The sequence below is a fragment of the Copidosoma floridanum genome, unplaced genomic scaffold (genome assembly GCF_036245765.1).
Source record: "Copidosoma floridanum isolate Cflo_tuat_1 unplaced genomic scaffold, Cflo_Japanese_pri ptg000020l, whole genome shotgun sequence".
Taxonomy (NCBI): Eukaryota; Metazoa; Arthropoda; class Insecta; order Hymenoptera; family Encyrtidae; genus Copidosoma; species Copidosoma floridanum.
This window is the reverse complement of record NW_028321897.1, coordinates 39579082-39604374: the sequence shown is the minus strand read 5'-3', so window position 1 is coordinate 39604374 and position 25293 is coordinate 39579082. Positions and strand designations below refer to the sequence as shown.

At 32.5% G+C, this 25293-nt stretch overlaps 1 protein-coding gene across 1 annotated transcript in view; it reads left to right on the top strand.

Annotated features, from left to right (window-relative positions):
• Positions 1-25024, top strand: part of su(f) (cleavage stimulation factor subunit su(f)) — a 53422-nt gene extending 28398 nt beyond the window's left edge. The window contains exons 7-13 of the mRNA XM_014349207.3: positions 5132-5515; positions 11962-12208; positions 12292-12361; positions 16048-16144; positions 16239-16497; positions 16638-16772; positions 24541-25024. Coding sequence (XP_014204693.2) covers positions 5132-5515; positions 11962-12208; positions 12292-12361; positions 16048-16144; positions 16239-16497; positions 16638-16772; positions 24541-24755 — 1407 coding nt within the window. The 3' untranslated portion in view covers positions 24756-25024. The remainder of the gene's footprint in view (positions 1-5131; positions 5516-11961; positions 12209-12291; positions 12362-16047; positions 16145-16238; positions 16498-16637; positions 16773-24540) is intronic.
• The last annotated feature ends 269 nt before the right edge of the window (positions 25025-25293 follow it).

Here is a 25293-nt window from a genome sequence, read left to right as displayed (position 1 = left end):
AATACCGTAAAATTTAATCTTTATCACCAAATAACTTTTAAACGTGATTCACCATTCATACATGACTTGGGATGTGTGTAGTGAAAGTTATAACTAATACAGAGAAAAATGTGACTATTCCTCGAATGGTTTTTATGTAAAATAACTTTTATTAAACAAAGTTACGTTCTGCATTCACATTCCGTAAATGTGGCAATATCTCAACTCTGAAGTACAGCGAGCATGCGTTACTCAGCTAACTCAGCTTAGAGGTTAACTTAGCAATTGCTTCTGCTGGCTTAGTGCGACGTTGTCAGGTTTCCGATGTGTTCTGTGTCTCACTTGCACGAATAACTCTTTCTCTATCTAGCTATAGGAACCACCTTCAAAAGATTAACACCAGACTGACTGACTTTGATTGCAGGTGGCTTTGATTAGTAACATTCTAGGAATGTCTGGACACCTACCCCAACTATTACCCCGTTCGCCATTTTTAGTCTAACAGCCCCGAGTATGCGGCATACGATTTAAACCTGCTTCATTTTCTACTCCACTCGCGTACACAACTGAAGCCCTTGTTGTTCTAAAATTGTTAGAGCTAATCACCATAGTTCGCAATTCAATAATATATTTGAGCATATTAATAAAGATTTTAATTCTGTAAATATTCAACAACAAAAAATGAAGTAGGTTCTAATCGTGTGCTGTGCATTTACGACTGTTTGACTGTAAATGGCGAGTAGGGTAGTAGTAGGGGTATGTATTTAGACCCTCCTAGAGTGTCACTAGCTTCAGTTTTACTTCGACGGCATCCAGCGGATTCTATTGAATGGAAGCGCAAAGCTAGCATTTTTTGCAAATTTTTGATCTTATTTACTGCTGTTATTATTAATGTTTTCGGGAAAAAACTATGAGAAAACCATTTAGGAAGTGTCAAGAATTTTTGGAAACTTAGCTTTACATAATAGTAAGATAATATTAGAAAAGGCTTAGAAAAAAACATGCTGCGGTACTGCTTCATCTTACATCAAAAATCGGTTTATTTACATTAATATAACAGTCTTCCAAGTTTTGCCAAGAATAATTAATAACTCAAGAATAAAATCATCTGCAAGCTTAAAATTTTTAAATATTTTGCAATTACTGATATAAATAACAAAACCACCGCGTTATTTTTTTCGAGGTGTTGGCGATCACATTTTTTTCGAAGCCTAATTGCATAATGCATAAGATTTTCTGTGGTCTTCTGATATAGGTTCTACTCGTCTAAAGAATTCAGAAAACTGTTCAACTTAAACATCCTGTTAGAATTAAAATAAAAAAAGATCTCATATCTGAATCTTCCAGTGAGAGGATCATCGAATCATCTACAATTTCTTCTTGTTCAGCATCATCTTCAATCTCATCCTCGTTTATCTCATTGCGAAAATCTGCTCGCAGCTCAAACAGTCAACTCCACAATGGTTTAAATAAAATTCTGATTCTTTTTTTTTTTAGTTATTAAATATTAAAAAAATGCGCTTTTTCAAACTCGAGGAAACAATGACATAAAATATCGCTACGCATCTCATTTTATAAATAAATCAATCCTCCACAAATTTTCTCTGGATGGTACATACCTATGCCTTGAGGAGGAGATATTATGAAAAAACTGAAAAAAAAATCAATTTTTTCTTATTATTGTTGATAAAAAACATAAAACCAAGGGTTGATTTCTTAACAAACTTGAAACATTTTTATATGCACGTAAATAAACCGATTTCTGCAGAGAAACTAAATCAAGGTGAAACAGCTAACATTTTTCTCTGATGTCAAGGCTAAAAAAAGCTAAATTAACGTTACAGGCTTGTGTCTCATTCTCAAAATTCCAGTTTTGACGACGCCTGTAATCAAACTGCAGATTTTTTTATATTTCTATGGCATAGGATCTTAAAGTTTTTAACATAAATATCATTCTTACGGGTTTTAAAGAGTTGAAAAAAATTTTATTGTAGACTTAGATGCTGTTAAAGTTGCTGGACCGACTCAGACAAATACAACATTCCAACAGATAATGCTCTTACAATTGCACGTAATTGAATTTGGGTGTTCCAATTTAAACTTTTTGTATTCTACGCAGGTCTAGGATGTTGCAAGAATTTTTTCATCCCGGCAAGCCAGCGATACAGGCTTGAGAATATATAAATTCGATCTCCCCAAAATTAAAACTATGCGCCCGTAATGCTAAAGAATGTTCATTGTCTTCTCAAAGTGTTCGGTTATCTATTCGGAAGGTGGTGAGTTAAAATATAACTGATCTTTATACAGTATAAGTATAGTGTAAGGTTTAATTTTCATTTAGTACGTTACAATCTGAATTTTTTGAAAAATTTATAAGAGCCCGCAACGCTCCTTTTATGATTATGGAGGCTCCAGCGGGAGGAGTTAGGAGGTCACAGGTAGATTAATTGATAGATAAAAATACGCTGATTCCAACGGTGTCCTTATTTACCCCTCTAACCCTGGAAAATTTTGAGATATTCGTACATTATACATAGCCTCTCATGGAGCAACGTGAAAACATCGGTATTTTCTAACAATAATCGAGGAGTTACATATCAGGACTGTAACTGTTTTATAGAAAAACATCTCAGCTTTCAGATGGTACCTTCAAAAATATAGGTAAGCCTGAAAATATTTGAGATATTCCGTAAAGTATTGATCAAGTCATTGAATTAGCAGGGTCATGACGGGATGCCATCTTGTTTTTTGTCAGGCGCGCGCTTTTGAATATTTCAGAATTACACTGCAAGTACTTGCATAGGATTCATGTCATTTGTAACTCTTTTTTAATCGTGTTATCCTATGGATTACTTACACTTATTTTTTTGTTTAATAATAAAATAGAACATTGAAAAATTTTAACTGCAATTATTTTTTATTTCATCACAAATTGCGTCAATAATTTTAATATTTGAAGTAACTCTTACTTTATTATTTACACTCATAGATAATAATAAGGTGATACCATTTGTAGGATCTTTTTTATATGCATCTACTAATACTTTTGTTGATATCGATTCTTTGGCCATTTTGTAAATTATCTCATCATTAATAATACCTTTTAATACACTTAATTTTTTTTTGTTATCATCAATTACTTTTTTATTTCTTTTTTGCTGTTGCAAAATCATTTCAGCATCCTGCAAGTCTTGATGACTCTTACAGTGATGTATGATTTCTTTCATTTTTTATAACCCAAAAAAACTAATTCTAAATGAAACGCTCCGTACGTGACAGAAGCTGCTGTTTGTTTACCATAGGTACGGATACATCATATATATAGATTTTTTTTTTTATATTATAGTGCTCTACGTCCGGCTCCCTTTAATAAGGGCACTACTATGGGCACTTAGCATTTGAGAGAAGGAAGGGAAGAGAGATGGGAGGCCTCCCATTACTGGGAGGTGGGTAGGGGGAAATTAGGCAATTATTGCTGCGAGGAGGTCGCCTAAACCCTCTTCAAGGGGCATTGCGTGGTGAAAAAGCACATGTGAGAATCACAGAGGTACTTGCCCGAGAAAGTCGCACTGGCCGGGAATCGAACCACGGTCTTCCGCGTGCCAATCCTCGACCTAGCCGACTGAGCCACCGCGCGCTCTATATATATAGATGATGTTGCTCGCCTGCTCGCATATATATATATATATATATATATATATATATATATATATATATATATATACGTATGTATAGATATATCCTCACAGCCGGAATACCAACTAACCGAATGGTTTTCGGGTTGGTACCAGTGCTCGCTGGAGCCCCCTTAAATATGGTTATAGTCATTCCTTTTTTAAATAGCAAACCGGTCAGACAGGAAATGGTATTAACTTGAATTGAAAATTCCACATTTTTTTATCGCTAGTTGGTTATTTTTCTACTAACGTTTTAATACGGCTAACTAGGCCTTTTTCTATTAATAAACTCTTGTTAATTAAACGTTACAATTATTCTTGTGCTACCTTGTAATACAAACAAAATAAGGGTCACTCTTTTTCAACTGTAACAAAATTTTTTTTATAATTCGTATACGACTATGATGTCTACAGCATTTGAACCACTGAAACTTTGTTTATTAATATCAGTATTATATGATGTAAGAGTATCTAAAAATAGAATAAATATAAATTTGTCATATTTTCGAAGTGGTTCAAAAATAGTAATGTTTGTTTATTTTTACAACAGTACATTAAATAATATTTGAATGTAAAAAAGTATAAGATTTTATATCAAAGGTATTTTTTGCATCAAGAAAGTTTTTACTATTTGATTAAAAAATACAATTGTTGTTATTTAACTTGTTGCTTTTAAGAAAATACTCTTAGTAATGTTATGAGTTAGATGTAATGTATATTTTTTCATAATCATCTAAACGATTTTTTTGAAATGTACTTAAAATATTTTGTACTTTTTCTGATTGTCAAAAGAGTTTCTTTAAGGAAGCTCAATGATTTATCAGCATGTAGGGAAAGCACTCAAACTTATAACAACTATTCAGAGTATCACAATACTATGTGATTTTTTCAATATTTTTAACCACTAACTTTTTTCTTATTTAAAAAACTTGAAGTGTAAAATATTGTAAAATTCACACAGTTTCTTGACATTTTCAATAGTTAATATTAAATTTTTTTAATGCATTCACTACATTTCGAGAAAACCATTGATTGTCTTGAACACTTCCACACACTTATCTCTAATAAGTATTGGGTAGTACACACCTAGGGCTTTATCTTGACTAAGTCGAAAGTGCAGGATTTGCGGTCTGCGTATATGCAAAAGCTAATTGTTGACATTACGAAAATTCATGTTTTACTTTTGTATTGTTAATGGTGAAGGTCCGAAATCATTTTAGAAACAACAAACGAGGAATGGAGATCCGTCTCGCAATGATATACATTTATACTTTTTGGTAATAATCAAACATTACACAATGTAATGTATAAAACTGTACAATAATCCTAAAATTCAGCAAAGGTTTACAAAAAACATTAGAAATTATAATGACAATATTGTTAAATTGTATAATCGTGTACACATGTAAATATTAATTGCATTAAAATTTGTTTTTTCTGTAACTGTTCTGCTGCTGTTGATCAAATAATTTTAGGTAGAGTTGTGGAAAAAGTACATTGCTTGGGAGCGTAGCAATCCTTTGAGAACGGAGGACACGACGCTAGTTGCTCGCAGAGTGATGTTTGCAATCGAGCAATGCCTACTTTGCCTCGGACACCATCCAGCTGTATGGCACCAGGCCGCTCATTTTCTTGACTATAGCTCAAAGATTCTAACTGAAAAAGGCGACGTTAATGCGGCCAAAAACTTGAGCGACGAGGCAGCTACGATGTTTGAGCGTGCTACCACCACCTTGCTGTCAAGAAACATGTTGTTGTATTTTGCTCATGCAGACTTTGAAGAGGGCCGGGTTAAGTACGACAAAGTGCACCAAATTTACCAAAAGTTCCTCGACATTCCAGACATCGATCCTACGCTGGTAAGTGCTTGCTCGCACATGTGCTTTAGACTACGAAAAGGGACGTAATGTATCCTACATACTAAGTCTCTTTTCGTATTTCAAACCAATTACGTTATGTGACTTTTGTAATTAGGTTTGAATTATTACAGTTTTATAGGGAAAAACTTGATAATTTTGGTGTCTATTTTTTAATGATAATCTATTAAACGAAACGTAGATGAAAAATGTAATACTAACTAAGTTTTGTTTTACATGGTAATACAAAACCCACTAAGATTTTTTACGAAATTATCACTAAATTTGCATACTGTGCATACTACGGCACAAATACAATTTTGCCGTCTATCCTTAGAGAAGGATTTGTTAGTAATTAACTTCATATGTTAGCTATTAACTTACGTATAATATGTATCCCGCGTGGTGCCATATAACGCGGCGCAGGTTCAACTTTTCTCAGTGTACCGCTAAGAACATTAGCACGCCGTACTAAAGAGTTCAGCTAGTGGTCGAGAACGAAACGAGCTCATTTCCACTCCTTTTATCCTATAATTCCTCCTCTTTCTTCACCTCTATTTATTAGCTCCAAGTATAAATTTAACGCTTGCAGCGAAATTATATTTCTGCCGTGGTATGCACAGTGAGCGTATTGAGTGTTAATCTCGTAAAAAATCTTAGTGAGTTTTGTATTACTTAATAAGTAATTACTTTTTCCATCTACGTTTCAGTTTTATAGGGGTAAATGACCACGTTAATGTAGATTAAAGTTTTTGACTGTTTTATTTTATCGTTATCTGCAGCCTTTTATTCAATCAAAACAAAGAACTTTTTTCTGTTTTCATTTTTTAAAAAATAGATATTTCAGAGTTGATATAAATTGGTTGTATTACTACAGATGGTTATCAAATCAGCACCAGTTACTGCGAACTTAATTACTGCATGGGTATCACCCATTAGCTTTTCATGTTGAAGCCCAGACCCACTTAAGTATTATTAAACCCAAAAATATATCTTAATTTTGTAGAAAATCTATTTTAATGACAAGTTTTATTGACAGGTAACTGTTTTTGCTTCTTAAAAAAGATTAAAATTTTTTTTGAGGTTTTAAACTTTTACCATAAAAATTATTTATGAATTAATTTAGTTATAGATATTAATGTTATTACTTGATGGGTAAGTATTATGTCAAATTATTATACATTGACCTCTTTCCATCTAAATTGCGCTATGTATATTTTTTATAGAAACGTCGCGCTTATTTTTAGAGTGAAAATCACTGGAGTGCGAAAAACTTTGTCAATTAAAAATTACAAAGCAGTGAAAAAAGTTATCCGCTTATCTAATAACATTAATATCTATAATATGGGCGTTCGAACTAAGGACACGCATAAGCAGAGCAGTGGAGAAACGTGTCTGCCGAGGCTTTGGTGGCGAAGTTGGTTAACGCACCTTCCCGGCAAGAAGGAGGCCCAGGTTCGACTCCTGGCTGAAGTGGATAACTTTTTTCACTGCTTTGTAATTTTTAATTGACAAAGTTTTTTGCACTCCAGCGATTTTCACTCTAAAAATAAGCGCGACTTTTCTATAAAAAATATACATAGCGCAATTTAGATGGAAAGAGGTCAATGTATAATAATTTGACATTAATTTAGTTATATTTATTAAAATGATATGTAAGATTTTTTCCAATGCATTGCTATTTTTATGTTACCAGGTTATAATTTTATCGCATGTCTTAACAATTCCGTGTTATTAGAAATTTTCGTTTAACACTAATAGTATTAATAGTATTAATAAATAGTACATTGTAGAACTTCAAATTTTACACAAATAAAATTGAATAAAAAATGATGTATGAGGTATACCAATAAGTAACCGTACGGAAGCGACCAAAGGGGCAAGGGATTAGATGTTGTGTTGTACATTTTAAAGTTCTCGAAGTCCATTAAAGTGTTTGCAAAAAGATATGTATTGGTACAAAGGACAGAAAATATATTTTCTCGTTGGGGAATGCTATTAAAAATGAAAGCAAAAAATATTTAAATAGGGGTTGCATTTTAAATCAATTAGATAAGTTTTATTCTTAATTTAATTAAGTATTGATTTGTAAGATATTTCATTTTCTAAATGAAACAAGATAAAGGTGCAGCATTTAAAAGTTTTAAAAAGTATAATTATACTACCTTCCAATCTTGAAAAAATAACTATTGTATGAATTAAATATGGAATGAAAAAACTATGAAATTCGATATATTTTTAGAGAATCTATTACTGTCATACTATCAATTTAATTAAAACATGTTTTTCGTGACTTGCGAAAAATTATATTTTAGGTAATATAATCTGAAAAAAATGTAAATCATAGTTTCCATCACATAAGCGCTATTGTCGCTAGAGCTATTCTTGGGTTCCCTGAAAAGTAACTGTAAGATATTCCAGGTTAGATGGCGCTTATGTGGTGGACACTATTTTTGTCACCGGGGGAGCAATAACGTCCAAATATTGAAAAAGAAGCCTAAAGTAGAAAACAGCATTTTTTTATACCTGGTTGCGCTTGTGACCAGGGCAAGCACCGAGAATAAGAGGCGCGTAATGCTTACCTTGGAGCTTCAAAATAAGGCATCACAGAATATCAAAATGTTGGTTTAAATAAAAAATATTTAGCTAATGAAACCTACTTCCAAATGTACTCGTCACGTACGGTAATCTATAATAACACTATCTATCAAGTGAATCAATTAATATTTTTCTCTAACAAATTATGCTCTGATATTATTTGGGTCACAGAACAAGAATCTGATATTAAAATTCTAAAGTTTAAAATAGTGGATCCAATTTAGTGGCCATAATATTGAAACTTCGCAAGTCTTCAAAAGTATTGTAGTATGTATTTTCTAGGGTGCTCGTTACGAATATTTCATTCAAGTTTAATAGTTAAAAATAGCAGTATGGCGCCAAAAAATTGAAAAATTTGTTAGTGTTCTCCAAACAGCTTGTCTTAAGAATTTTTGGGGTGTTTATTATAAATGATACAAAAAAAATGGTATAACTCATAGTTCCAAACTTAATATAATAGCTAGCAAAATAGAACGTAGACTCTTCACAAATCTATTTTTAAATGGTTTTTAGGAGTGCTTGTTAGTAATATTTAATCATGATTTCGTACTCTTTAATGAATCACGTAGATAATACAGTGGCCAAAGAACTAAAAGTGTTTAGATCTCAATTCTGCTCTTCAATATTATTTTTTTTTTAAATACGTTATGCTACTAAGAAAAGTTGAAATTTTGTGTATTAAACGTTATTACTTACTTTAATGTTACAGATGTGGTAATTTAATTATGGCAATTAAAGAGTTGTATCTTACAGTTGGTTTCAGTTCCATTTCATTCTCTACTTAACCTGTGACTATGTAGGATCTGTGTTACAAATACTTACATACACATGTATAAAAAAATAGTTTACGTCAGTCTAGAAAGTGAGAGATTTATTATTACAGAGTATTAATTATTATAAAAGTTGATAATGTTAATACTAGTCATTGTCTACAAAATTTCTTGATTTTTTGATAAATTAACCAATAAAATCGTGTGGTCAAAGAAAAATGATTTTAAATAAGGCCTTGTACATCGTACGTAATTTGTAAGTACCATTTAGAGATGATCACGAGACTATGAATTAAATGTAATACGTAGATCTGCATGTGTTTAGGTGTAAAAATTTTAAACAATGCTAAAACATGCGAATGCATAAATCAAAAAACAAAAGTTCCCAAATTACAAAAAAAAAAAATAATAATAATCTGCTGGCTTGATAGACAATGACACAACATTGGATTAGCTATTCTAAACTTTTTGCAAACAACTTTAGTTACGTTATTATGAGCGCAAAGTACACACTTTAACCCATATTGAAGATGGCTTGACTATTACGTACTTGTATTATTATTACCAAAAATATTTTTGGGAAATACAAGAAAAGTCATCATGGTGTTGGTCATATTTTTTTTGTCATTTTATGACCTATACGATTCTTGCTTCCGTTTTACTTATTATAACTGAAAAACAAAAAAAAATACATTCTAAGTCTTAATACATGTTGATTTGCGATGTCTTGTAATTTTGATGACTCTCAGCTAATTATTTCTGCATTTTAATACGTGTCAGTGCTAAAAAAAAATTCAATTTTTATAGATTAGTTTGATTTTCTTTCAGGTTTTATCAAACTTCTAAAATCTTTTTTTTTAAATTAATTTTAACCTTTCTTTAGTTAAATGGAGTTTCTCGTCTAAAAATAATAGAAAGCGAAAAGTGGTTTTCCATATTTTATTCACTTCTCTCATCTAAGGAAAGTCACGGGTATCGTAGGCCCAGTCCTCTTGCTTACTTCTTAAGGGGTATCGTGATATAATACGCATTAAAAGTTGAATACGCTGAGATTGAAGCTAACTGTATACCCCACCCTTCCCGTGACTATGAATTTTTATCAATGACTGTACTCGCGCGTGCGCTGTTCGGGTCTAGTCATCTGTTTTCCTCGTTTCCATCAAATTTGAGTCAAGTTGTGCAACTTTGCATAACAATATCTCATAAACTATGAAGCTAGATTTTCTGAAATATGGGACAGTAATTTTTAATATGGTCAGCTTCAACATATTACATTTTGACAAAAATCTATACAAAAACTAAATGAGTTATACGAAAAAACGTATCTTTGGCAGCGAACTCGCGATGACCTCTCCATAAGAGCCCGTGTGTAACAGAAAAACTTTAAGAATTTTTGACTCAAAAACTACGAAGCTAGTCCCTTCTACCCCCCTTAACTGTAACATCCAATCAATTATCGTGTAACTGCCACTGCCACCTGACTTTCGTGTCACTACTAGTTGATTACCTAGCTACCTCATAGAGGTATAAGAATAGAGGAGAAAAGGGGGCGTGATATGCGACAGCAGAATTCGCTACGTAACGAGGCATCTGTCTTTGTCTGGCAGTTATGTTATTGGTCGAGTCATACATGAGATTGAATCAACTGTAGGATTCAGGACGAAGAAGTAGCCAATAACGTGGCTTTGGCAACAAGGACAGATGCCCCGTTACACTTAGTTATGCTGTCGCTGCCGCTAATGGGCTAGTATAGCGCTTTTCCCCTCTATTCTTATACCTCTATGAGCTACCTACTTAGAGCCTCCCCTTATTGTTCCACATATTGCGATGTAATTCTGGTTGCGTGGCAACCGCATCGAATGCGTCCTGTATATATACACCATACGTGACATCTTATAATTAGTCTTTTAAAATATTTTATGTTAAAAAATCTCAAAGATAGTGATGTTTTGGAAAAAATGCATCTTTTTAAAAATAAATTACGATGGATGTAGATGAATACAAGTGTGCAAATATATTTATACAAATGTATAATTAGTCATATATCGTGTTTTTTTATCAAGAAAATGACAAAAGGAACACAGTCTGTAGGTATCTTACTAAATCTCTGAAGTAAACATTTTCATTACATAATGTTTGGTTAATTTTCAAAATGCATAAAAATTATATCTTACATTTAACTAGTGGAAGATATAGAATTTGTCAACAATAGTAATACTAGTGTATTTAGCTAAAAATTTCCTACCTGCCAAAAATCTATATAAAATCAATTTAGAATCTAAATTTAGTCAACTTAAATACTTGCAGTGTAAATGTGGTTTTTAAAACGAGTTGTACTATGGAGAATTTTCAGAACTCAGCACACCTTTAATAGTTATGACTAAAAAGCTGAAAATATAAAATTTATCATCAAATAATCTAGATACATTTTAATTAGTAAGTTTAAAAAAAATTTACATAAATGATGTATAAAAGCATAAATAAGTAAAGAATTCGATTGTACATGACGACATCCACTATTGTTGCTTTGAAAATTTGATGTTTTTAGTTTAAATAATTGAGATGTAGTTTCATTGATTAAGAAATTCAATATATAAATGAGGATGCCTTGTACCAGTCATGTTTAAGGAGATAAAGGAAAAAAATCGTTACAAAGCTTTAGAGAATAAATAATTTGATTTTGCAGATGTTAGCTAAATTATAGCCAGAAGAAAGAGTTACATAGTTTTCGTTACTAGTACATTTTTTTTTTTTTAAGTGTATTATCGCGAAATAGTCACTAAAAAAAGTACAGTTAATAAAATTTGAAGGACTTTGTTTTGAACTGCCTAAAAACTTTGATAACATACATGTGAAGGAAAGAGTAACAACAAAATAATCTAGACTATCTTAGTAATATTTTATGTGTAAATTTATAACAAAGTGATCCATAGGCATTTTTTATGAAATTCCACCTGTGCCACCCACTATGTACAGCGATGTAAAAATATTTCTTGTTATTTTACACAACTCAAATCTAAGTCGATAATAATTCCAATAAAACCGTGAAAAGAGTTTATATAAATGGTAATGAAATTTTAGGCATATATTCAATACATGAAATTCGCTAGAAGAGCTGAAGGTATCAAATCTGCAAGAACTGTCTTTAAAAGGGCGCGTGAAGACCCCCGGTGTAAGCACAATGTCTACGTAGCGGCTGCCCTTATGGAATACTATTGCACAAAGGATAAAAATATAGCGTTCCGTATTTTTGAACTTGGACTAAAAAAGTTTGCTGATAATCCAGATTATATACTGTGCTACATAGACTATTTATCACATTTGAATGGTAAAGTTTTTTTTAGATCCTTCATTTTTTTTCAGACAATCCGTCGATTTACACAACTGACGATTGATCTTTTTTATTTTTAGAGGACAACAATACAAGAGTATTATTCGAACGAGTATTGTCATCTGGAAGCTTGGAGCCCGAAAAATCGGTGTAAGTATTCTGATGTAGTATTATATTGTCTCATGCTTAAATGATTTGTTGAGAAATCTAAGTGATGCCCCCAATAAAGTCAAATTTAGGTTTTTGAAAAATAGACCGTACGGTCTTTAATTTCGCACTTAGTGCCGGCTTGTCTAAAAAAGTGATCTAGAAGTGAAACGTATTTTAGACTTATGACTACTTTTCAATGGAAAGAAATTCCAAAAATAGAAGGAAGTTAATAAAATCTATACTTTTTGTGTACTATCCAGCTTAAGGGAAGGCTATTTATGTACTCGTGACGTTACGGTCTTGGCCAATAGAAAGCGTTTTGGGGTCCATGGAATACGATTTAATTTTTTGCATCTTCAATAATTATTTTTGTAACAAAAATGACATCTAAAAATTCTGGGCAAAAAAATTACAATAATAATAATCAGGGGTCTAGATTCAGATAATATTTAATTTAAAATTCATGAGTAATGCTAATTACACAAACTACCTTACCTTACGCGGTCCGTAACAGAGTGCGTATACTGGAATTAGTTCAATTTGTTAAGGTTTCTCATCATACCTGTACTACCTATTTACACTACGTCAGACTATCACACCTAAAAATATCGGTTGATGAAGTTGCCACAATTAAAGTAACCTGTATCTTTTCATAAACAGTCATTTAATTTTTTAAATATTATACAATATTGCATGGCAAACCTTCACTTTTTTTGATATCATTGAAAAGTTCATGATTTTTTTTCAGTAGTTTTATAATAAAAATTAAAGTATAATTTGAAGGGTATTGTATCAAATTTTATCAAGTTTGAATGGCCTCCTATGAGACGAAGAGACTACGTTCAACATAAAATTTTTTAATGATTAATTTGAGATAATTGCCTGGCAACATGGTTTGAAATTTTGTGAGATGATTTAGTTCGTATTCAGATTAGGCCGATAGAGTAAGCAAATCCACAGGATAAAATTCCTTACAGTATCTCACATGATTTATCCGAATTATTGGGTGGTAAGGAGCAGATCTTTAAAAAAGTGCCTGTTTAAAATGTGGGCATCATTTTTTTTATTAACGATTTTATGCAAGAAATGCTGAAAAATTGGGTTTTTTAATGAATTCTTTAAGCCAATCAATAATTTGTCGTATGATATTTTTAGGTATTATTAAAACAAACATTTTACAACTAAAATTTTTAAAATCAGTTTATAATTTTTTTAAATAATTGACATATAACGTCGAAAAAATCGAAAATTTAATTGATTTTTTACTCCGTCAAAAAGTTTTAACAGCTCTGAAACTCAGTGAAAATGTTAAAATGTTCAAAACTCAGTGTGAATTTCAAAAAGGAGAGAAAGACCTACTAAGTATACCAAAACAATTAAAAAAAACTAAATAAAAAATACTAAAGCAGTATGTACCATAACATAATTTTTATACGATTTAAGAACAGTATAGTTTTTTTTATGCTGCTCTCCAGCTTGCTGTTGTGTATTTTGTTAAAGTACGTTTATTTAAACAATTGTCAACGTTTATTCCAACATAAGAATGGTATAGTTTTTTTCATGCTGCTCTCCAGTTTGCTGTTGTATATTTTGTTGTTAAAAGGCGTTTATTTTAACAATTTTCAACGTTTATTCCAACATGAGAACCCTTCTGTAGAGCGTCACCCTTGAAAAAAATTATTTGTTTACAATGAAGTAATTAACAAATTATCGACAATAGCAATACGGTAGTTGTTAATATTTTATTACACTATCCAAAATAAACAAACAGTTCAAAATCGGATTCAAATGACCGAGATACAACTTTTTTTGCTCAAGGTGTGAATTTGAAGTCGTTCGATCGAGAAAATTCTAGTTAAAAATGACAAGCGTGTCTTTGCGACTTGATCAGATGGTTGTCAATAAACATTAAAATCAGCCTTTATAAACATAATACTAAAAAATATAGGATATAAAAATGCAAGCATTTAACTACCTACACTACAAATTTCAAACGTCTGTGTTGTTAAATAAACATATGGCGTAAGAAATAATTTAAAAAATTATCTCGGCTTGTTAACATTTTACAACAATAATTTTTTTTTTAATTCGTAAAAAAATTCCAGCTTATAATTAATTTCTTAATGAGATATTCCAAAAAAACCATTCGCAAAAAAGTCGCACTTTTGTAAAGATCACTTTGTAGATGAAAAATTGCAAAAATTGTTATGCCATTAGTGAATTCATAAACTGGACGTTGCGACGAAAAAAAGGAGTTCCCGCTGGGCCCTGTCAGATGACGGCAACCAGATTTGATTAAATTAAACATTTGACACTTTAATATTAAATAAATGCATTTTCTCAAAGAGTTAAAAATATTTTTAACGAAAAAATTTGAGTAGTTTCATGCTCACGGAAGACATACTTTCATTGAGTTTTAGAGCTGTTGAACATTTTTAAAAGAATAAAAAATTAATAAAATTTTTGATTGTTCGACGTTATATGTCGATTATTTGAAACAATTATTAATTGATTTTAAATATTCTGGTCGTCAAATGGTCGTTTTATTAATGCCTACAAATGGCATTCTACAAAATATGGATTTTGTGATTGGCTTAAAGGTATAATTAAAAAGCGCGATTTTTCAGTATTTTTTTGCACGAAATCGTTAATAAAAAAATGATGCCCGCATTTTTTAAAGATGTTTTCCTTATCCAATATATAATTCGAATAAACGATGTGAAATACTGTAAGAAATTTTATCCAAGATCAGTCTTCTAAGGAGCTAATTCTACCGGTCTAAATGTAAATTCTCCAAGTTTCATACATACTTATAGTATTTTGACTTTGGGATGAGCCACCTTAACTGCAAAATTTAAATTCTTGAACTGTTTCATCACAAATAACATAGAAATCATAACAACACAACAAATAGGTCAGTGGTTCTTAATACAATGATTATTATTTTTGTAATTTATGTTCATAATTTCCTTCGTATTTTTATGCAATAAATAATTTCAAGAATTTAAATTTCGTGGTTCACAAATTACTCTACGTTCAGTATACTCGATACAGTATTATAATAAGGTAGTACTTGTGTAAATAATGCGTAATAGCAAGAGTTATAATTATATAGGTAATATCTAATAATCATAGTACAATAATTGATAAACTTAATCTCGTACTTACATCGGATTACTTTGCATGGATAGCATTATTTACTTTTCACAACTTTGATATTTTACTTGTAGAACTCCGACAATTAATTTGTGACATTATTAATTAACACGATACACAATTGCAGCTTCACATTTCTTTAAACACCATAGTAGAAAACTAGTTGTTAAAATTTATACTAGTCTGTTAGCTTCAACTTAAAAGTCAAATAAAATTCTGAATAGCGTTTATTATTTCCATAAATCAGTACCTTTCACCGGATCAATAAATGTCTTTTCAAACATTATGACATTGAAATTAAAACTATTTATATTTCCTTACGGTTTTCGTAATCTTAAAAAATTAGCAAACTAATACATCTGTTCATCATAAACAATACAAAGTATTAATTTTCTTGAGGTAGTATTCACAGATATCATATTAAAAAGATTCATATGACTAATTTTCCAAGAATATGAACTCTGCTGGCTCTCATAGAGGCTTCAAGTACAATAATAAATAAAAAATGTTAATAAAATCATTCATTTTAGTGACATATGGAATCGATTTTTGGAATTCGAATCTAATATTGGAGATCTAGCGAGTATTGTCAAAGTAGAAAAACGGCGCAGTGCAGTTCTTGATAAGGTTCATTTATAACACTTATTATAACCATATCGATTTTGGTTTTATTACTACGTTGATATTAACTTGCTAAATAACGATGAATATTTTTTTTTAGCTCAAAGAATTCGAAGGAAAAGAAACTGCCCAGCTGGTGGACAGATATAAGTTTCTTAACTTGTACCCCTGTACGCCGATCGAACTAAAATCCATTGGTTACATAGAAGTATCGAATATCGGTAGAACAACGTCGTGCTCACTGCCTCGCACTCCTGATGCTGAAGAAGTTATTGCAGCACTCCCAAAGCCGGACTTGGCTCAAATGATTCCCTTCAAGCCTAAAGTAAATCCTTTGCCGGGAGAACATCCTGTTTCAGGTAGGTGTTTTTAGAATCTGCAATGAATAAATAAAAATTAATAATTCCAATAGTTTACAAAGCATGTATATAACCACCTCACCTCAAAAAATATAAAAAAAGCAAGATTGTGAATAGTAATGATTAATTGTATTCCACAGGTGGATCATTCCCACTTCCACCGGCCGCCGCCCAGTTATGCACGATGCTACCGCCACCAGGTTGTTTCAGAGGTCCTTTTGTTGCAGTTGAAATGCTCATAGATGTTTTTAGTCGAATTCAGTTGCCAGAACATGGTGTGTCTTTTTTGTCATATACATCTTACTACATTATATAATAGTTTAGGTAGGGCTAGCTATTAGCTCCCCCTTCCTCTATAGTATCCCTACAAAATGAGAGAAAACTAGTTTAATTAAAACCCGTTAGTATTTTGCTAAAAACCTTTCAACAGCCCCCCACAGCATTTTTATTGCTCTCTCTTACTTTTTGGTTCCTTGTATTACTCAATGTCTCTTTTTCTTGATTGAGTGGTTCATGTCTATTTGTAGATTAACTTCATACAAACTAATAAAAAATTTTCAGTTAAGACTAAATTCTTTTTTTTCTTTTTTTTTTCTTCAAACTTTCTTCGCATGATTTCATTAGTATAAAGTTTAGTTACAATATCTTTTCGTATTAAGACTATTTAAGTATGCATCAATGTAAAATTTATTATTCGTTACATGTAACTACATGACATAATATAACTACTTATATCAATTTCAAAACTTTAACATTGAAATATAATAATTAGAACTGTCGTAGTTGAGGTCAGTAGCTCTACTTAACTAACAATCAGACAGTACTTTCCTGTCTGCAAAATTAAAAAAAAATAACAATTTTTTTAAATGATGGAAGCCTTGTCTTACAAATATTTAAAGCAAAGTAGCTAAAACCATTGTAATCACTAACCGCGAAAACTACTGAACCGATTTTGCTGAAATTTTGCACACCGATTCTTGACACTTCCTAGATGGTTTCAGTAAAGTTTTTATCTTGAAAATTTTAATAACAATAGCAATAAATAAGCTCAAAGTTTTGCGAAAATACGCCAGCTTTCCACTTTAGTTCAGTAGGATCCGCTAGGTGGCGTTAACATAAAATCGAAGCTACCTGCAACAGAATAAAATAAGTGTGGTTATAATACGCCAGAGCGTCTAAAAAAATCCTGCGGTTGTCTACCGCAGAGCTGCATAGCAAATTATTCCCGATGTCCCAATCGAACTGAATTGGCGCTATCGATAGTAAGCAGCATGGTTCAGTACGGTCGGGACATAAAGCAGTGCTCTCTCGAAAGTGGCATCCAAAGAAGCGTGAAATTCAAATTGGCTATATGGAGCAAAACGCAAAAACCCACATAACTCAACAGAATTATCTAACATAATAAATAAATAAACCCCAAGCTATTAAACCCAAAAACCCAATGCTAATTAACCCAGTAACACGGAACGCCTACTGGCTACTTTTGAATTTAATGCTTTAAATAATAACAAAAGCGCCAATCACCACACAACCCGGCGCGCTTACTGGCCGCTTTGTTTATTAATTAAATAAATAAAATAACACAAGCGCTAATCACCACACAACCCAGGGCGCTTACTGGTCGCTTTAATAATTAATGTAATAAATAAAATGACACAAGTGCCAATCACCACACAACCCGACGCGCTTACTGGCCGCTCTGTTTATTAATTAAATAAATAAAATAACGCAAGCGCTAATCACCACACAACCCGGGGCACTTACTGGCTGCTTTGTTTGTTAATTAAATAAATAAAATAACACAAGCGCCAATTACCACACAATATCTTTGAATTCATTATATTATTTAACAAAGTGGCCAGTAAGCGCACTGGGTTGTGTGGAGATTGGCGCTTGCGTTATTTTATTTATTATATTAATTAACAAAGCGGCCAGTAAGTGCTCTGGGTTGTGTGGTGATAGGTGCTTTTGTTATTTTATTTATTTAATTAATAAACGGAGTAGCCAGTAAGCGCCCCGGGTTGTGTGGTGATTGGCGCTTGTGTTATTTTATTTATTACATTAATTATTAAAGCGACCAGTAAGCGCCCTGGGTTGTGTGGTGATTAGCGCTTGTGTTATTTTATTTATTTAATTAATAAACAGAGTGGTCAGTAAGCGCCCCGGGTTGTGTGGTGATTGGCGCTTTTGTTATTTTATTTATTATATTAATTAACAAAGCGGCCAGTAAGTGCTCTAGATTGTGTGGTGATTGGCGCTTTTGTTATTTTATTTATTATATTAATTAACAAAGCGGCCAGTAAGTGCTCTAAGTTGTGTGGTGATTGGCGCTTTTGTTATTTTATTTATTATATTAATTAACAAAGCGGCCAGTAAGTGCTCTGGGTTGTGTGGTGATTGGCGCTTTTGTTATTTTATTTATTATATTAATTAACAAAGCGGCCAGTTAGTGCTCTGGGTTGTGTGGTGATTGGCGCTTTTGTTATTTTATTTATTTAATTAATAAACAAAGCGGCCAGTAAGCGCCCCGGGTTGAGTGGTGATTGGCGCTTGTGTCATTTTGTTTATTTAATTAATAAACAAAGCGGCCAGTAAGCGCTACGGGTTGTGTGATGATTGGCACTTTTGTTATTATTTAAAGCATTAAATTTAAAAGTGGCCAGTAGGCGTTCCGTGTTACTGGGTTAATTAGCATTGGGTTTTTGGGTTTAATAACTTGAGGTTCATTTATTTATTATGTTAGATAATTCTGTTGAGTTATGTGGGTTTTTGCTTTTTGCTCCATATAGCCAATTTGAATTTCACGCTTCTTTGAATGCCACTTTCGAGATAACTGCTTGTACGTCCCGACCGTACTGAACTATGCTGCTTACTGTCGATAGCGCCAATTCAGTTCGATTGGACATCGGGAATAATTTGCTATGCAGCTCTGGTCTATTGGCAGTTTATCGAGCTGCATCGAAAATGTAGATGATAGTTGTACAGCTGGGTATCCCGGTTACCGACGACACTCTTTTCTAAAGTGACCTTGAACTACGTGCTCCCTGAATTTCCAGGGTTGACGAGTGCCACAAAAAAAAATTATTATAACGGATTACGTCTCTGGTAAAATATCAGGAGACGTATCTAGCCAGAGCACAACTTTCTCCAACACGTCACAGTTATGTGGTCATTTAACTGACCCGCCTGGTGCCGTCAGAGAATTTTTGGATACAAATATAAGCCAGGAAAGACAGCTCTGAACGACATGGGCAGCCACAACGGCATACCCACATTTTCCCAACTAACGATGAGCGATTGGTTATCTGGGGAACGACCCGAAGACGAAATATTCTTTGGTCAGCGGCGTAGAGACTCCGAAGTTAAGAGTCAAGCTACCTGCAGCCAGCTATTCATCATCAGGAATAATAATAAGAAATAGCTGTAGGTTTCACCACTGGCCTTTTTTAGGGCCGTTATAAGTATTTACGTTCCCTACTTAACCATCTATCTCATCGATTTTTTTAAGGGCCACTTAAGTTTAAGCTACCTTGACAACAAATACATGTTTACTACCATTTGTGAGAGCGATTCTTCGACTAAAAGACTATATTAACTAAAGACAGACACTATTAAACCAAGTCAGCCATTCACAAGCAGACGTCACCTGCGGAGTTGTTCTTCGCAAGGCTGGAAAACCCGGTGACCGACGACCCTATATTACCCTCTCGACTCTAAGCATTCAACCAGGAATCATTGATCCTCTCCAAGGTCTGCGGTGAGTGAACCTAACAGTTATGAAGGGAAAAAAAACTTAAGCCAACGGGACAGTCTCTAACGGGCAAGCATCGCGAACCAATCTCTCATCTTAGATCACCAAAACAACTGAGTCTGCAAAAAAAAGGTATCTTAGACACAAACGTCTTTGACATTATACCAAGAGACGTTGGAAAAAATCTCTAACAACTAGCTTCAAAGCTTCGGACTTTATAATTTTTCTCCCGATCAGTCTGGGGCTTAAACAGCACGCCAGAGAAGATCTCCCTGAGATATCCAGGCAGTCACAATTGCGGTTAACTTCAGTCAAGAAAGAGTTTACTTAAAAAGCACACCGGTCTTTTTAAGGGCCATCGGACGTCGAACTACCTTGCCAGCAAATACATTAGAACTTAACAAAGTTGACAGAAAACAGCCTTTAGGGGTCACCAAAGTCTTAAGCATGCCAAAAGTCGCAAGAGGGTGAATTGGTGAAGAAACTGACGCAGAAAATTTATCGAGATTGGAACAGCAGCGTCAAAATCGACAAATAAAGAATCCATTATGCAAGAGATCAGCTTTTCATTGTACCCACACAGTATTGTATTTTTGTTCCAATAAAAAATGTAGAGATTAAGCTCCAGGACTTTGTTGCTCTGGTAATAAAGTTGTGAGATAAGAGAAAAAAATTTATTTAGTACATACTTTTTGGGAGTTTAAAATCTTAAGAGCTTAAAAAACTAGATCTTTTCGTAAATTATACTGGAGAAACTACAAATCAACCGCTTCTTATGGCCAACGATTATTTTATGGCATAAGGAACGCATGTTACTTTTCAGTATGATTATAATTTTTTAATTTTTACAGCTTATTATTTGACCAAATAAACTGTATGTGTTGCGAACAAATATGTTTTTAATAAAAAGATTTTTGTTCTGAAAAGTGTCAGGAATAAATGTAAAATTTCTAACTGAAAACGTTTCACATTACATGTTAACATACTACGGTGTTCCATTTAGTAAGTCTCGGGTGAAGCCGTGACGGGGGGCTGCTAGTTCCATATAATATTATACCACGTGAGCGTATCAACTCGTGCGTTGAAGTATTGTAAACATCTTTGTATGAATTCCGTAGGACTACTATCATACACCGTAGCTAGCTTGTACAGACTCCGTTTATATCTAGTACTTCCGATTATGAACATTTTTTTATTTAAGTAACTTGTTTAAAATTAATGTAAAGGAGTGGTGTTTTCCTAAAAAGTTACAGTATACTCATAAAATTTACAGTTTAACAAAACGATAAGGTCTGGAAAGTTTCATGTGTTTAAGTAGTATTTTTAAAAGAATTTTGAAAGCCTTTTTATATCATGGTACTCAATTATACTCAAAAATTGTTAGCCTTGCTAAGTTCTGAAATATAAATCTGAAAATGGTTGAGTTCTGTTTTGTTTTTTGGTGCAACTTATTTTTTGTATAACATTCGTAATATTGCATGATCTTGTACTTGTACATTAATAAAATTAAACTGCGTAATGTTGAATTTTGGACTGGAACTGTTTTTGAACCTTACAATAAACAAGAATTAAAGTAATTCTTTAACAGTTTCGTATACTTACGACATAACATGGCATTAACGTAAGGTTCGAGTTGCATTTAGTAAAAACAAGAAAAAACTTGACTGTTTTTAGATTGTAATTTCAGAAATTTGTAAGGCTAACGATTTATGAATACAATTTCTTACGCTTGTATAAAGGCTTCTAAAATTCCTTTAAAAATATTAATTGAACACATCAATTTTACATGGCTATTTATTTTTTTTAAAAGGTAAAATATATGGTTAGTAAATACGTCATGGTTGGACGAAAATATAACTACCGCCCTGACAAGGCAAACAAAATGATTGAATACTCATCAATAGTAAAAACTGAAAATTATTAATAAATTTATAAATATTGCATTCGATTTGTATTAAGTTTATGTGCGTTGACTACTTTTTTGTAGACCATCTATACAAGTTTTTAGCGTTCCGATTGCATTTTTCTGTATTGGAATATCCCTGATCCTGCACTTTTATACTATTTATTATGCAGGATTCCCCATACACATCAAAAATTCAAGTTCAATACTAAATTTACATCTCAACTAAAAATAAAACAAAAAATTTCGAAAAGTATTGCGTCAAAGGGGGCTCCAGCGAGCACTCGTACCAACCCAAAAATAATTGTGTCAGTTGGTATCACAGCTGCAAGGATATGTGTGAGCACCATCATGTATGTATGTGCGTAACTGTAAAAACTGTACGCTAATACAAGCAGAATATAGCGACTTGAATACGTTACGGAATATCTCGAATTTTTCGGGGTTACCTATATTTTGCAAGGTACCATCTGAAAGCTAAGATTTTTTTTTTAAAAACAGTTTCTATCCTGATATGTAACTCCTACATTATAGTTAGAAAATTAAGATATATTTATGTTCCTCCATAAAAGGTTGTGTGTAGTGCGTGAACTTTGAGAGCAAATATCTCGGAATTTCCCACGGTTAGAAAGATGAGTAAAGACACCGTTGAATTCAGTGGGTACTTATCTATCAATTAAACTACCTGTGACCTCTTAACTCCTCCCGCTGGAACCCCCCAAGGGCAGTCTGAAGATAGTTGAAGTTTCCTATCTTATCGATAAGGTTACTTTAATTGTATAGCTTTATAACATTATTTATTTAGCAGATAGATATTTTATAGAAAAGAAAAAAGAGTAGACGCACATTCTTGACACTTCAAGGAATACGTCAAACCCACAATTGACAAAATTGATTGAGAGTTTAAGGCAAAAAGTGAAAATTAGATGTTGGACTGAGAAGGTATTTTCTAATTTTTCACTTTTCTTCTCCATATTTTAAGGAATTTCTCCGAAATCAAGCAATATTTACTCCTTTTGAATTTGGGAATGTGCGTCTACTGTTTTTCTCATATGTAAATATTCGAAATATATTGATTGTTGTAAACTAAGAAAGATACTTATCTATTGATCGGTAAAGTAGGATACTCATCTATGCTAAGTAATATCTCATGTTTATTTCTGTTAGGTAATGTTATTTAAGTCAGTGGTTTACTCTACATAATTTTTAGGGAAAAAAAAGAGTAGACGCATATTCTTCAATCTACAAGGAATATTGCTTGATTTCGGTGACATATTAAACTATAAAGAATAAAAGTAAAAAAACAGATTGCACCGTATCAGTCCAACATCTGATTTTTCATCTTCCACCTTGTATTCTCAATAATCTTGCTGAGTGTAGGCTTGATTTATTCTTTGAAGTGTCCAGAATGTGCGTCTACTCTTTTTTTTTCAATAAAATAGCTAGCTGTTGAATAAATAATGTTATAATGTTATAAAGCTGTATAATCACAGTAACCTTATCGATAAGGTAGGAAACTTCATCTTTCTCCAGACTGCCCTTTATGCTTTTGTAGATTTGGCATGTTAACCACATGACTAGCGTCAAAATTCAATGAGAGTCCCCATAAAGTAGCAAAAATTTAAACCTTATATGGGTGCAATCGACCATTCTAAGCCATAAGAGTGAAAGAGACAGAACTAATGACGGTTAACCTCCCGAGTCGTTACATTATATTTAATATTCTTTTTTTTGTATCTTTTTTTCTCTGTTTTCACCTTCATTGGAAATTACTGCTTGAATACAACCTCTAGAAGCTGTTACCTTCATTTCGTCATAAAAATATAAAAACGTCAATGATATCTAAATATTTAACATGTATAAGTGTATTACGCACCTAGTAAAGTAGTAAATCCTGTGCCGAAAGAAGGGATTTCCGTACTTTCGGCGCAGCATGATAAAACATAGTTTTCGTCATACTGCGCCGAAAGGAAAAACTTCTGTTTAGCTTCGCAGGACGAAAATTCCTACTTTTGGCGCAGTGTGATAAAAAAAAGTATACGCATCAAGCTCAGTGTTTGAGAAATGCCTTAGATTTCATGTTAACCAGCCTCGGTTTCGTCTCGGGCGTTTATTCAAGTAAATATAGTACAAGGAAAATAGTTATACGTTTTTACACGCAGACCTTAAGACGGTAGTTTTTGTTGAACTCTCTGTTTGTATTTTTTAATTTTGAATAATATCATCAGTTAACAATAATATATACATGGTGAGGGGTAGGCGTGTACATCATGTAGATAGCTGTAGTCCTACTAGTACATATACATAAAAATAATCATTATTGTCACTGTTATTACTTTCAATAACTTATGTAACACACTAATAAACTCGTTTATTTCTCTTTTTTTAGCTCCTCTGCCAACAGCAGACAACGGTTGTGATACCAAGTTATTCGATTTGGCAAAGTCCGTCCACTGGATTGTTGACGAAAGTGCTGATGGTAATCATATTATTAACAAACGCAAAAAAATGCGACTAGCTGGTGATGAAAGCGATGAAGAAGATTTACCACCACCTCCTGCCAATGACATTTACAGACAGAGGCAGCAGAAGCGCGTAAAGTAAATTATTTTCGAGAACTTTCAAGAAGACGAAGATGATCATCCATCTCTATAAAAAATTTCGTAGACGATTATTGTGATTTAGGTTAGACATAACGTTATTCCAGCTTATTTAAAAATATATAAATTGTAAAACAAAAGTCACATGTAAACAATATAAACTTTGGGCTTGAGACAATTTGACGTTTACACTTTTGAAAACTATGTCGATTCGATAGTTTTTTCTTAGCGTGATAACATTTATTACGCTGCTACATCGCAATTTTTTTTTTATTCAAAGTTATCTATAAAATTGCAGCTTCTTTTGAGAAATTTTTAAGTTTAGATAAATTAGTATGTTTGAAAAAATTTTAATACATCATGTGTAAATTATAGTATTTTCTACATTATACTATAAATATAAATAATCAAATGACAGTCTCAATCTTTCATCTACATCTGTAGTTAATTGATATCACGTGTATCACATGAATCACTATAGTTCAAAAATACAATATTTGCATTGTATAAGGAATGAAATTTCATATACATTTTGTCATTCG